Here is a 12,328-nt window from a genome sequence, read left to right on the forward strand (position 1 = left end):
TCCACACCCAATCCAATATGTGGGGGTGGTTTTCCATACCACCAAGAATTAGGAGACACCAGCGGGGTGTTCTGCAATTCATCTGAATTCTGACAAGACAGGGAGACAGCACCAGATCCCCCAAGTTAAGGGCTACACATGACTGCCCTCCCCCACCACTTGGGATGTACAGGTGTGAAGCTCCAAGGGCCCCTCCATGAGTTTAGTTAATCTGCTAGAGTGGCTCACAGAATTCAGAGAAACATTTTACTTAGTATATCACCAGTTTATTGTAAAAGGATATACCTCAGGAACAGCCAGATGTCAGATGCCAAGTACAGAGTGTGGGGAAAGGACAAGGAGACTCCATCCCTTCCCAGGTGCACCATGGTCCTCAGATCTTCACCTGTTCACCAACCTGGAAGTCCTCTGAACCTGTCCTCTGAACCTTGCTGGTTTTTATGGAGGCTTCATTATGTAGGCATAATTGATTAAATAAATCATTGACCATTGGTGATTGAAATGTCTTCAGTTCCTTCCCTTCCCCGGAGGTTGGGGGTGGGACTGAAAGTTCCACCCCTCTGATCACAGAGTTATTCTCCTAGCAACCAGCCCCCATCCTTAGGCAGTTTTTGAAAGTAACCTCATTAACATAACAAAAAGCCCCTTTCCCCTGTCATCACTTAGGAAATTCCAGGGATTTTTAGGAGCTCTGTGCCAGGACTGAGGTGGGAGACAACTGTATATTTCTTATTATAAATCGCAATATCACAACCACTAAATACTTTACATGGATTAACTGTATTAACTTATTTAATTCTAATAACGCCTTTGAAGGAAATAACGACTAATGCTTCCCAATTTACAGGAAACTGGGGCAAAGAGAGGTTAGCTAACTCTGCGACGGTCACACAGACTGTAAATAGATGGTTGAGATGTGGTCCCAGGCAGTCTGTCTCCAGAGCTAGCCTATGGAAACATACACCTTCACACAGAAATGGAAAGGTATTTTCACTAGAGTGAAACTTCCATAAGGGAACCGCCTCTATATGCTTTTGTCAACTATTACCGTAGCTTCTGTACCCAGAGCGATGCCTGGCACCTGGTAGTAAAACCCCCGGCATACACGATAAATGTGTGTTCAATCTGCGCCCAACTTTGCAGTCCCAGGGTCTGAAGATCCATACCAAGGACCTGAAGGAGCACGTTCCCCTACGTGGCCAGAGCAGCCTTAAGTGAAGCAAGCATCAGCTTCGGAGAGACATAACCAGAGGGTGGGGAAAGGGTTTTTAGAGTAAGAAAGAAACTCCTGTGGTTCCCCCTGATCAAAGCCTGGGCGGAGGGAGGACAGGGTGCTGCTTGCCTTTGAGAGGATTTGGCAGCAGAGCTGGGAGTCTGCTGGCTCAGGGAGCAGCAGAAGGTGGCAGAAGGTGGAGAGGTTCAAGTGGGAACACCAGATGAAGAGGTCGACAGGTAGCGCGGCCTGAGCTCCACGGCAGGGAGGCGGGGTGTAAGGAAATGAGAGGCAGGGGTGCGGAGCATCAATTAACTCGGAGCCCCCCTGAAGGGCCTAGAATCAGATGAACGGGCTTGTGCCACAGGGGTAGTGTTGTAGAGGCCTTGCGGTGGTTTCCGGAAGCAGACATGGTGTGTCTAAATGGGGTGTCTGTCAGATCAGATGGGGGCCCCCAAATGCGGGGTGATGATCAGGTGGAAGCCAGTGGCTTGGGAGATGAAGGGATTCACCAGAGGCAGAACAAAGGAGATAGAAGTTTATGGCCTACACCTCAAGGAAGCCACGGGCTGAACAGCAGAGGAGAGGCTGTCTGCAACCAGGCGGTGGGTGGGGGCTGGTTTTAAAGGGGGAAGACGAGGAGGAATGGAGACATATGGAATGTTCCCTTGTTTGGTAACTGTGCCTGGTGGGAAGTAGCCCATTGGTGGGGTAGGGTCTATGGCTATTTTGAGGCGGCCACCTGATAGATGGGCCTGTGTTCATCCAGGTGGTCGCTGTGGGCCCTTTCTGCATTCCACCTCACAAGCCTGTTTGCCTAAAAGTGGCCTCTACAGACACAGTGTAGTGATGAGAGAGCACCCCCCCCCCCCCCCCGACCACAGCATGGAAGATTGTTGCTAGCAATCTGCATGGTGGTTGGGACCAGGGACTTTGGATTAAGGCGATGCTTGGGTTTGAATGCTGGCCCTGCCCACTTACCAACTTTGTGCCCTGGAACAAGTTGTTTAACATCCAGCCATTTCATTTTCCTCAGCCCTGAAAAGGACATGATAGCATTACTTACTTCAGAGGGCTGTCCTGAGTTTTAAATGAAGCACCGCTTATGGAACGTCTGCTACGGACCTTTCAGAGAGCAGATGCTTATTGTTATTGCTGTTGTTGGTATTGGTATTCTTCACCAGCTGGCCCACCCAGCCTAGCTCAGGAGAATGCCACATTCTCATCAAATAGAACAGCCCCTGCTACCACGCATTGATCTTGAGCCTGCAGTACAGAACATCGGTCTCTGTGACTTGGGAGTTGGAGCCATGTCTGAAACTATTCTCAGTTTCTTTATATGTCTGGCAAGTTCCCCCTGTCAGCAGCATGGAGGTCTCTCCCTGTACCTCACAATCAGGAGCCCAGGAGGATGAGTACCAGAGCCCTCAGAAAGAATTTCATGTGCGCCATGTAGCCTCTATTTTAAGTCAAACCATCCAAAATATTTGCTCTACATTTCATGAAATGCATCCAATAGTTTCCAAAATGTGCACTAATGGGAAAACGGAAATTTCATTTTATTTACCTAGGACATTTTTATAATCAAAAAAGTATAAATATTTTGTATAACTTTGTATTACTTTTCTAAAAAGAAAAAAGTAGAATTTTAAATATATTTTTCAAATATAATAATAATAAATGATTGGTACTGTGAATAAAACCATGAGTGAAAAGGGCATAGTCCAAATAAAGGATATTCAGGATTTAAACTTTAAATCTGTGTGGAGCAGAAAAAGGAGAAAGCTAGGAGATTCAAGGACCTGTTCAGGAGGGAATGAAGCAATAGGATTTTGAAATTTAAAAAAAAAATTGAGGTGAAGGCTTCAATTCAGGTAATTTCAGATCTCTTCACTTGGGGGAGAAATGGGACCCTCAGCATGTGATGCCACATCTCTCTTCTTTACATGTTTCATGGGTACTCACAGCATGATGTCACTATGAGCTGAACAGTAGAGAAAGGGGGTTGTGAGTCTGAATCAGAGGGTCTGAGAAACCCTGAAGGAAGGAGAGCAGGTCTCTTGGGTCCCTCTGGGAACATTTTTTTAGCAGATGCATATGGCACCATTTTAATGAACAAATCGGTCAGATTCCTCTGTCTGATTCCATAAACCAAGAAAGACCATAGGGGCTTCCCATGACCTTCCTGGAATTCTTTTGCACGGATCTGTTTATTATACAGGTCTAGGTTAATACATGCAAGAAACGGTGTGGGGTAAAATGTGGAAAAATGTATCCCAGTTCTTTTCTCGAGGACCTTATTGTCAAAACATCATTGTAACTGGATGAAAACCATTATAGAAAGCCATCTGTTTTCTTTCTGGCTCTTTCTTTCCTTTCTCTTTTTATTCCATTTACATGTGGGTCTGAAGCAGAGAGAGAAAAGAGAAAAGATACCCACTACTGGTTCCCTTTTTTCCAACCTCAAACCCTGACCATGTGAAAATCCTGCCAGGCAGGTGCTGGGGGATTCTACAAGGGAGATGCTCAGATGCCCCTGTTCTCCAGGCTCCACCCTAGTTCTCAACTCAGAAACTTCTACGTTTATTTCAGCATTTAAAGGTTCAAACGTATCTCCCCCCTTTCGTACCACAATCAAAACTTGACTCAACAACAGTTTGTTTTAAATTGATTTTCAGTGGCCAATAAAGGAAGGTGGCCAAGAGCAAGAATTTTAATGGGTAGCGATTATGCCCTCATTTCAGACAGTGCCTTTTCTTTCCCATCCTTCCCGTTTAAGACTGGAGACAAAGAGATGCACAAAAGAAAAGTGAGCTGTCCTCTTTCTGCCGCGGCTCCACAGCAGGCTTCTGACCACGGTCAGGTCTCCTGGCTCTCAGCCCACTGTTCTTGCCACTGCTTCAGCGCCTCTCCTGTCCTACATTCTGGGTCACTGGCAGTGCTGTAGGGAGCTTCATTAATTATGATAGTCTTGCTGTGTCAAATGGATTACAAATGGAACCACCTGTGGGGAGCCTGCAAGGTTACTGACAAAGGCTAAAAGGAGATTGGAAAGTGAAGGACAAGCATCTTCTAAATGCGTGTTGTAATCAAACAAAACAAGGTGGCAGAAATAAATCAGGCCTGAAAGACAGTTTCACCTTTTCCAGAATTCTGACTTAATGAATGCTGTAGGGTGTGTTTGTACATTCACTCTTGCCTAGAATGTGGTTGTTGAGACCATGCGTGAGAATCCGTCTGAAGGGGATCAGTCAGGAATTGAATCTGCTCTAGAATGGGTCCCCTCCTGGAGACAGTGCTATTCCAGACTAAACTGGGTCTAGGAACAGTTCCCCCGGACTCATACTCTCAATCCACTCCAACCTGGACCCCCTGTATCCATCCTAGCCATGTCGGCAGAAGTGTTTGATATCTAGCTAAAGAACATTGGGCAGTTATGCCACCTGGTAGCCTAGAGATGACCTTTTAGGTCCTTTCATCAGGGCTTCATATAAAGACTTTGTGTGCTTCAGTCTAGTGTCTGAATGTTATTCTGGGTAGTTTTACTCCAGCAGCCCGATATCCTTTGTAATCTCTTCAATCTTTCATCCAGGATTCAGCATGACGTATGTACTTCCCTCTCTGCTCCAGTTAATTCACACATCAGTTTCTTAATGCATTACTCTATGTTCAGCCCCTACTCACAAACGTTACATGCCTACTCATTGTCTACTAAAAGAAGAACAGACTTCTTTCCCTAACATCTGGTGTCCCCACCATCATCTAACATGTGATGGTATCCTATAATGTGCCAAGTTCTGTGTCAGGTGCTGGGGTTATCTCTCCCCCTAGAGGCTCTCTTTCTCAACAGAACAAATTGGGTGAGAATTACCTGGGAAGCCTTCCCAAATGACATGCTTCCCTTCATAGAGATTGGGATAATGTTTTGTGGGTAGGGCATGTGAATTCTAAAATCAACTAACATGCAAACACACATACACACTATTGGAAAGACAAAGAAACTAGTGCTTAGAATACAACAGTGCCATAATAGCTACAGGTCACTACAAAGACATATTGGATTCTCATCTAGCCATATTGGAGTTGTAAGGGGCTGGGGTGTGAGATGGGGGAGAGGGTTGTTGATATCAAGGATTGCTTTTTGGAAAGTGAGTTGAGATTTCTTAGGATGAATCAGTTAGTCAAAGAAATAGGTGGGGGCGCCTGGGTGGCTCAGTCAGTTAAGCGCCTGACTTCGGCTCAGGTCGTGATCTCTCGGTTTGTGAGCTCGAGCCCCGAGGTGGGCTCTGTGCTGACAGCTCAGAGCCTGGAGCCTGCTTTAGATTCTGTGCCTGCCTCTCTCTCTGCCCTTCCCCCACTCACATTCTGTCTCTCTCTCCTTCAAAAATAAATAAACATTAAAAAAAATTTTTTAAAGAAAGAGGTGAAAAAAAGAAAAACAAAAAGAGAGATGAAAAAAAAGTCTAGGCAGAAGATTCTAGATATGTGAAGATATATGAGGAGACGTAAAAGCAGGGCATTTTGTTGAGCTACAAGCACTTCATTAGTTGGTAAAGTGGTTAGAAAAGAGACATGAAATCATGATCTCGCGGTCCGTGAGTTCGAGCCCTGCGTCGAGCTCTGGGCTGATGGCTCAGAGCCTGGAGCCTGTTTCCAATTCTGTGTCTCCCTCTCTCTCTGCCCCTCCCCCATTCATGCTCTGTCTCTCTCTGTCCCAAAAATAAATAAAAACGTTGAAAAAAAAAATTAAAAAAAAAAAAAGGGGCGCCTGGGTGGCGCAGTCGGTTAAGTGTCCGACTTCAGCCAGGTCATGATCTCACGGTCCGTGAGTTTGAGCCCCGCGTCGGGCTCTGGGCTGATGGCTCAGAGCCTGGAGCCTGCTTCCAATTCTGTGTCTCCCTCTCTCTCTGCCCCTCCCCCATTCATGCTCTGTCTCTCTCTGTCCCAAAAATAAATAAAAACGTTGAAAAAAAATTAAAAAAAAAAAAAAAGAGACATGAAAGACTAGAGAGGTAGGAGGATCTATATCATTAAGGCCCCTATAAGCTATGTTAAGAGGTTTGGATTTGGGGTACCTTGGTGGCTCAGTAGGTTAAGCATCCAACTCTTGATGTCTGCTTGGGTCGTGATCTCAAGGTTCATGAGATCGAGCTCTGCAATGGGTTTGGAGCCTGCTTGGGATTCCCCCTCTGCCCCTCCCCACCCCTGCTCTCTTTCTTTCTCTTTCTCTCTCTCTCTCTCAAAAATAAAAGGGGGCAGGGTTGGATTTTATCCTGAAGCCATTGGAGGGGTTCAGTTAGGAGACAGTTGCAGTAATCCAGGTGAGAGATGCTTAAGATCTGACCTAGGGCCAGGGGGTTGGAGAAGAGGATGTGAACAACTGATGGGCTGCACAAGAGAGAAGGCAGAATCAAGGATGAAACCCAGGTTCAGACTTGAAAAGCGAGGTGAATGATGTGTCTATTCACTAAGTCAGAGAGAACAGAGGAGGAATGGTAGAGATAGAGAATGATTGAAGTTTTGGAGATGGAGGAACTCCCAGAGCAATGCTCAGTGGTGAACACTAGGCATACAAGTATCATGCTGAGGTGAGACATGTGAGCTGGGAGGCTGGAAATACATATTGAAGCATCATCAGCATAATGGTAAATGAAGCGAGACACCACCCCCCCCCCCCCCCCCACAGAGTGTAGGTATAGAGAAGAGCCTAGAATACCAAAATTTAAGTTTCAAGGGGGAAAGAACTGCAGTTTACAGAGGGGACTGAAAAGAAAACCAGAAGAACATTATGAAATCAGTCAAAGAAAGTAGTAAGCTAATCTTAAAGGAGGATTGGCATTTGCCTAAGAAAGGAGGACTAAGAAATGGTGTGTGTAAGGGCAGAGAGCCAAGAGAAGGTATGGCCATATTTAAGGAATTCTATGTATTTCTGTTTTGTACTATTCCCTCCTTCATACACCCTTCATTCCAGACTAGATTGTTTCTTGGAACAAAATTCAAGTTGCCTTTGACCTCTATGACTTTGTTCACACTGTTTTCTCCATCCAGAAAGCCCATCTCCCCCTTCACCAAATTTGCAAGTTCTCCTCATCTCTTGTGGCCCAGAAAGAACATCAAGACCTCCATGATTTCCCACAATTATCTTCTTCCTTCTCCTCCACCTGGGAGTAAGTCCACCATTAAGAGCTCTCAAAGCATTGTATTTGTATCTCTCTTATGGCATTCTTAATAAAGCTTCATAGTTACTCAAGCGAATATCCTTGAGACCAAGAACCACCTTTCTATTAGGACCCTCAACACCCAACATGGAGCCTGTACTTAGCAGGCCTTTGATTAATGCAGGTCTTCTCATAGTGTGGCCTCAGGACCAACAGCATCGACATGTCTGGGAACTTCTAAGCAATCCAATTTCTCTGGCCTCACCCCACACCTACTCACTCAGAAATGCTAGAGGTGAGGCTGTACTTGAACATGCTCTCAGATGTTGCTAATGCAGCTAAGGTTTGAGAACCCCTGAGTTTGCTGAAGGTCTCCTTTTCTTCTAGAGTAGAAATTTGCAACTACAGTTACATTATGAGCACTTCTCTGGATTCTGAGAACATAGCTTTAAACTTTAAACTGAGCCTGGGTGGCTCAGTCGATTAAGCAACAGAATTTGGCTCAGGTCATGATCTCAGGGTTCATGGGTTCGAGCCCCGCCTTGGGCTCTGTCTGACAGCTCAGAGCCTGGATCCTGCTTCGGATTCTGTGGCTTCCTCTCTCTCTGCCTCTCTGCCCCTCCCCTTCTCTCTCTCTCTCTCTCTCTCTCTCTCTCAAAAATAAATGAACATTAAAAAAAGGGTTAAACTCAAATGCTCAGTTGATTATTTGCAATCTTATTTTTATGTCATTCTGTTTATTAACATATCATCTATATAAGCAATATTTTATTAGCAAAAGAAATCTGAGCAATAGAGAAGTGGTGTCATAGTGCCTTACGTGGCGGCAGTGTCCCTGGCTTTAGTAGTATCCAGGAATTAAGCTTTGAATGACCAAGATTTTAACTTGCTGATGGCTGAATTACCTATTCTCTTTCACTTTCTCCTCTGCTTTCCTCCCTCCCTTTTCCTTTCTCCACTTTTCATTTTCACATCTAAAACTGTCCTTGGTTACAGTTCTCTCAGAGCATATGCACTTTGGAGGAAAGATGCTACAAAAGTCTGAAATGTTCACAATAAAAATCAAAGGTTTCCCAGTGAGGTCAGGTGAATTCGCCCAGAAAGTGAAGCACAAGTGGGGAAACATTCCATTTCCTTCACATTCTTTTGGCAGCCCATAATTTCAGAGACAGGATTTCAATCAATGTGGAAAGACATCTTTCCTTGGAGCTGAATCCACTCCAAACCATTCCAAGCAGACTTGCTGCTGCTGAATTTCAGCATTTACTGCCGGTGTCAGCTTCCCAGGGTGTAGGAAGCTGCTCTGAATTTCTGCCAAGATTGTTTGAGCTTTTGTGTCACCTCAGCCCTAGGTGATGATCAGATAAGCTCTGGGCTAGGCAAAGGTGTCACAAATGCTCAAAAAGATGCCCCAAACGAGCGGTCATCCTTAATAGGCAGCCCGTCCTTTGCTTAACATCTGAGCACTTTCTCATCAATTCTAACACTTCTATCCACCTATGAGTGCTCTGTATGTGCACATGTATATATAGCACTCACAAGTGAATGTATGTGTGCATATCTATCTATCCATAGATAGGCAGAGACAAAAAGAAGGCTGAGTGAGGAGAATTTCAATAGCATAAAAGGTTTTTTTGATTTGCTGTAACGAATGCACAATAGTCAGTCTTGATATAAATCTCATAATAACTGTGCACAATACCTGTATGCTTTTAATACATAGAAAAGAGAATGTGGGAGGTGCCTGCGTGGCTCAGTCGGTTGAGCGTCCGACTTCGGCTCAGGTCATGATCTCATGGTTCGTGTGTTCAGGCCCCGGGTCATGCTGTGTGCTGACAGCTCGGAGCCTGGAGCCTGCTTTGGATTCTGTCTCCCTTTCTCCCTGCCCCTCCCCCACTCATGCTCTTCTCTCTCTGTCCTCAAAAATGAATAGCCATTAAAAAATATTTTTTTTTAAAAAAAGAGAGAGAACGTGGGAGCAAACATGACACCACAGGATACACATGTACAGTTTTTTCGTAAATACAACATGTAGCAGGCATTTCCTCATGCAGTGGGAACAATACACATCTATCTGCACTGCATTTTATAATATATAGATAAATACCCATTAGGTCACTATGCCAATGTCTTAAATGTTTGGAGAAACGGAAGGATATATGGGCATTCAGGAAATAGATCTTCCAGGTCTTAAATAGAAATAAAATTTTTTTCTTCCCTATAAATGTCTTCATAGTTTTGGTGATTCTGTTCAAGGAAATATTAAATTCCTGGTGAACTTGCATTTCAGAAAGCATAGTCAGTATTCAGAGAGATACCAACAGATAAAATTCTTTATTCTTCACAGTCTGCTGTACCTTTGCCTTACCCAAATAGGTTGTTTATCGATCATTTGGTGGTTAAAGAAGTAAGAGTCCTAAAACTGATGGGAAAGTGAGTTATTTCTTTTTTTCTAAATATACCGTGATTCATCTCTGAGAGATTCTCCTGAGAAATCAGGCTCACATATAGTATTTGACATTGCTTTCACCATCTTAACTATTTGGGGCAAGTTTAACTATAAAAGAGAGATGTCCTATTTTTAGTCTCAAAATGTTGACATCCAGAATATAGAAAATTGCTTTTCACGATGGAAAGGACAAAGAGAGTACTGTTTTTCTCCACATCCACAAAATATGAATCTTAAGAGAGAGTATTAACCTGTGGAGACTGGGAGAGTGCACTGTTTGATGAATTTGATGTGCTCAGCTAGGGTACCTGTTTTCTTCCCTGGCTGTGACTTGCCATTCTGGTTCTATCTAAATGCATAGCATGGTGCACCATTCCAAGGAACACTGTCAACTTGGTGAGCGATGCTAATTTAAAAATAAGTGTGACACATGACAGCCTTTGAGGAGGGGGAGGATAAGCCCAGGCACTTGGATGACACAATTTATGTGAGAGGACTGGAAAGCCGACATTTGTTTTTGTTCTGGACAGTTTACTGAGCATCTAGGCTCAGCAATCAGGAAAAGCAACCCTCGTCTACAAACCAGTTTTATTGATGTGGGGCACATTTTTCCCTTACCCATCTCTTCATCTAACTCCTGACTCTGGGCTCCTTCCCAAGGTCCTATATCCCAAGGTAGGATGGAGAAAGGAGAGAGCCCCTTAGCTCTGCTCTGGGAGGGTGGTGCAACTAGTCCTGGAAAAGCTTAGGTACATAAGAGTTACCAGAGCCAACCAACCATCTTGTGGCCCCTAGCTCCATTCTGATTATGTCCTAGTGCTGCCCACATTGGCAATTTCCAGGTCATCTCCTCATGGTCCTTCTCCAGCCTCTTGGACCAGACTGCCAGTTCCGCTCCAACAGGCTATTTCTACCCACCCTCTCTTTTGGACTGGACTTTTTCTTTAAAACCCAGCTCACTAAACTGAATTTGGTTTACTGGTTTATTTCTTCATCTGCTTGTCATCATGCTAAAAATTTCAACCCAAAACTTATAAATTCAGCAGTTGGCAATCTTCTCAGAATGCCATTGTATACAGAAACCTATAGAAATCGCTAGCCAAAGACTCAACACAGAATAGTTGAGACTTCTTCCTGAGGCAATAAAGTAGGTGAGTAGAGGCAACACAGTGGTCCTATGTAAAGGAAAATAGTAAATAAGAGCTGTATTTACTGAGTGCTTCCTCTGTGCTAGACACTGAGGACCTCACCCAAGCTTAATGTCTTTCATAGATTGTTTCATTTAATCTTCACCTAAGGTAAGTGTTATTAAACCCTATTTTGACTAGGGGAAAACTGAAGCTTAGCAAGCTTCAAGTTACATGTTCACATAGAGCTAGTAAATAGTAGAGGCAGGTTTAGAAAAGAGGTCAACCTTACTCCAAAGCACGGGCTCTTTCTAAAAAGCTATGCATCTCCCAACTGAAAGAATGTCTTGAGCAGTTTACATTTAATTCTAAGCAGTGGTTCGCAACTGTAGGTTCTGAGCTCCCCACCACCACCAAAAAAAGAACATTTGGCCCTATCACGGGACATTTTTGGTTTTCACGGCTGGTGGAGCAGTGTTATTGGCATCCAGTGAGTAGGGAGAGGCCAGGGATGCAGCTAAGCATCCTACAGTGCTCACGACAGCCCCAACAACAAAGAATTATCTTGTCTAAAATGTCAACAGTGCTGAACAAGAAACCTTGATTCAAAAGATGGTGGATTTTTAAAGCCAATTCATAAAAATCCCAGTTATTGTTTGTAATTCACTCATATGTACATTCTGTCCCATCACAGATGACAGCAGCCTTCTAAATCTAACTCCCTACCCCCTGGTTAGAAGACGGAAGAGAAGGTTCTTTGGGCTGTGTTGTCTTGTCTCAAGCTAGGCAACTCCTCCTGGAAACCCACCAATGCGAAGACCTGAAAATATCACAGAACCTGAGGACCTCCAGACAGCTGAACCACAATTATTGGTTTTTGACTATGTTTTCTATGCTTCCTTATTACTTTTATTCGCCTCCCTCTACCCTTTTAAATGATTTTACATGTGAAAGCAGCTGCTGTCAAGGGGGGTAAAAAAGATTCAGAAAGCAGGCTGTTTTTAAAAGGATTTTTAAAGCTGACATTGTGCATGTCTGCTCCAAACCATACCATGACAGATGCAAGAATTACGGTTTTTAAATTATTTAAAGGTTTTTTTTAAATGTATCATACAGAGAAAAATTATTTCATGTATAATAGTATATCTTTAGCTCTTGCTGATCTCATGTTAACAATTTATCATATATGAAAGTCTTTAAACATAGAAATCTCTCTAAAACTGCAAAACTGTGTTCAAAAATCCAATCTATCAATATTATTAGAGATAATATTATAATCAAACATATACCACCTCACCTATTGCTTTGTCTGTGCTCATTCACATCTAGTCTTCCATTCTGTCGGAATCCAAGAGCTTCTACATAAAAACATCTTAATTTA

The 12,328-nt window shown here is 43.7% G+C and overlaps 1 protein-coding gene across 1 annotated transcript in view; it reads left to right on the forward strand.

Annotated features, from left to right (window-relative positions):
- The window catches only part of RGS7BP (regulator of G protein signaling 7 binding protein), a 103,783-nt gene extending 91,830 nt beyond the window's left edge, over nt 1-11,953 (forward strand). Inside the window, exon 6 of the mRNA XM_047872708.1 lies at nt 11,642-11,953. Within this exon, the coding sequence (XP_047728664.1) occupies nt 11,642-11,733 (92 nt within the window). The 3' untranslated portion in view covers nt 11,734-11,953. The remainder of the gene's footprint in view (nt 1-11,641) is intronic.
- Nucleotides 11,954-12,328: the final 375 nt, after the last annotated feature.

This window comes from Prionailurus viverrinus, chromosome A1, assembly GCF_022837055.1.
Source record: "Prionailurus viverrinus isolate Anna chromosome A1, UM_Priviv_1.0, whole genome shotgun sequence".
Classification (NCBI taxonomy): Eukaryota; Metazoa; Chordata; class Mammalia; order Carnivora; family Felidae; genus Prionailurus; species Prionailurus viverrinus.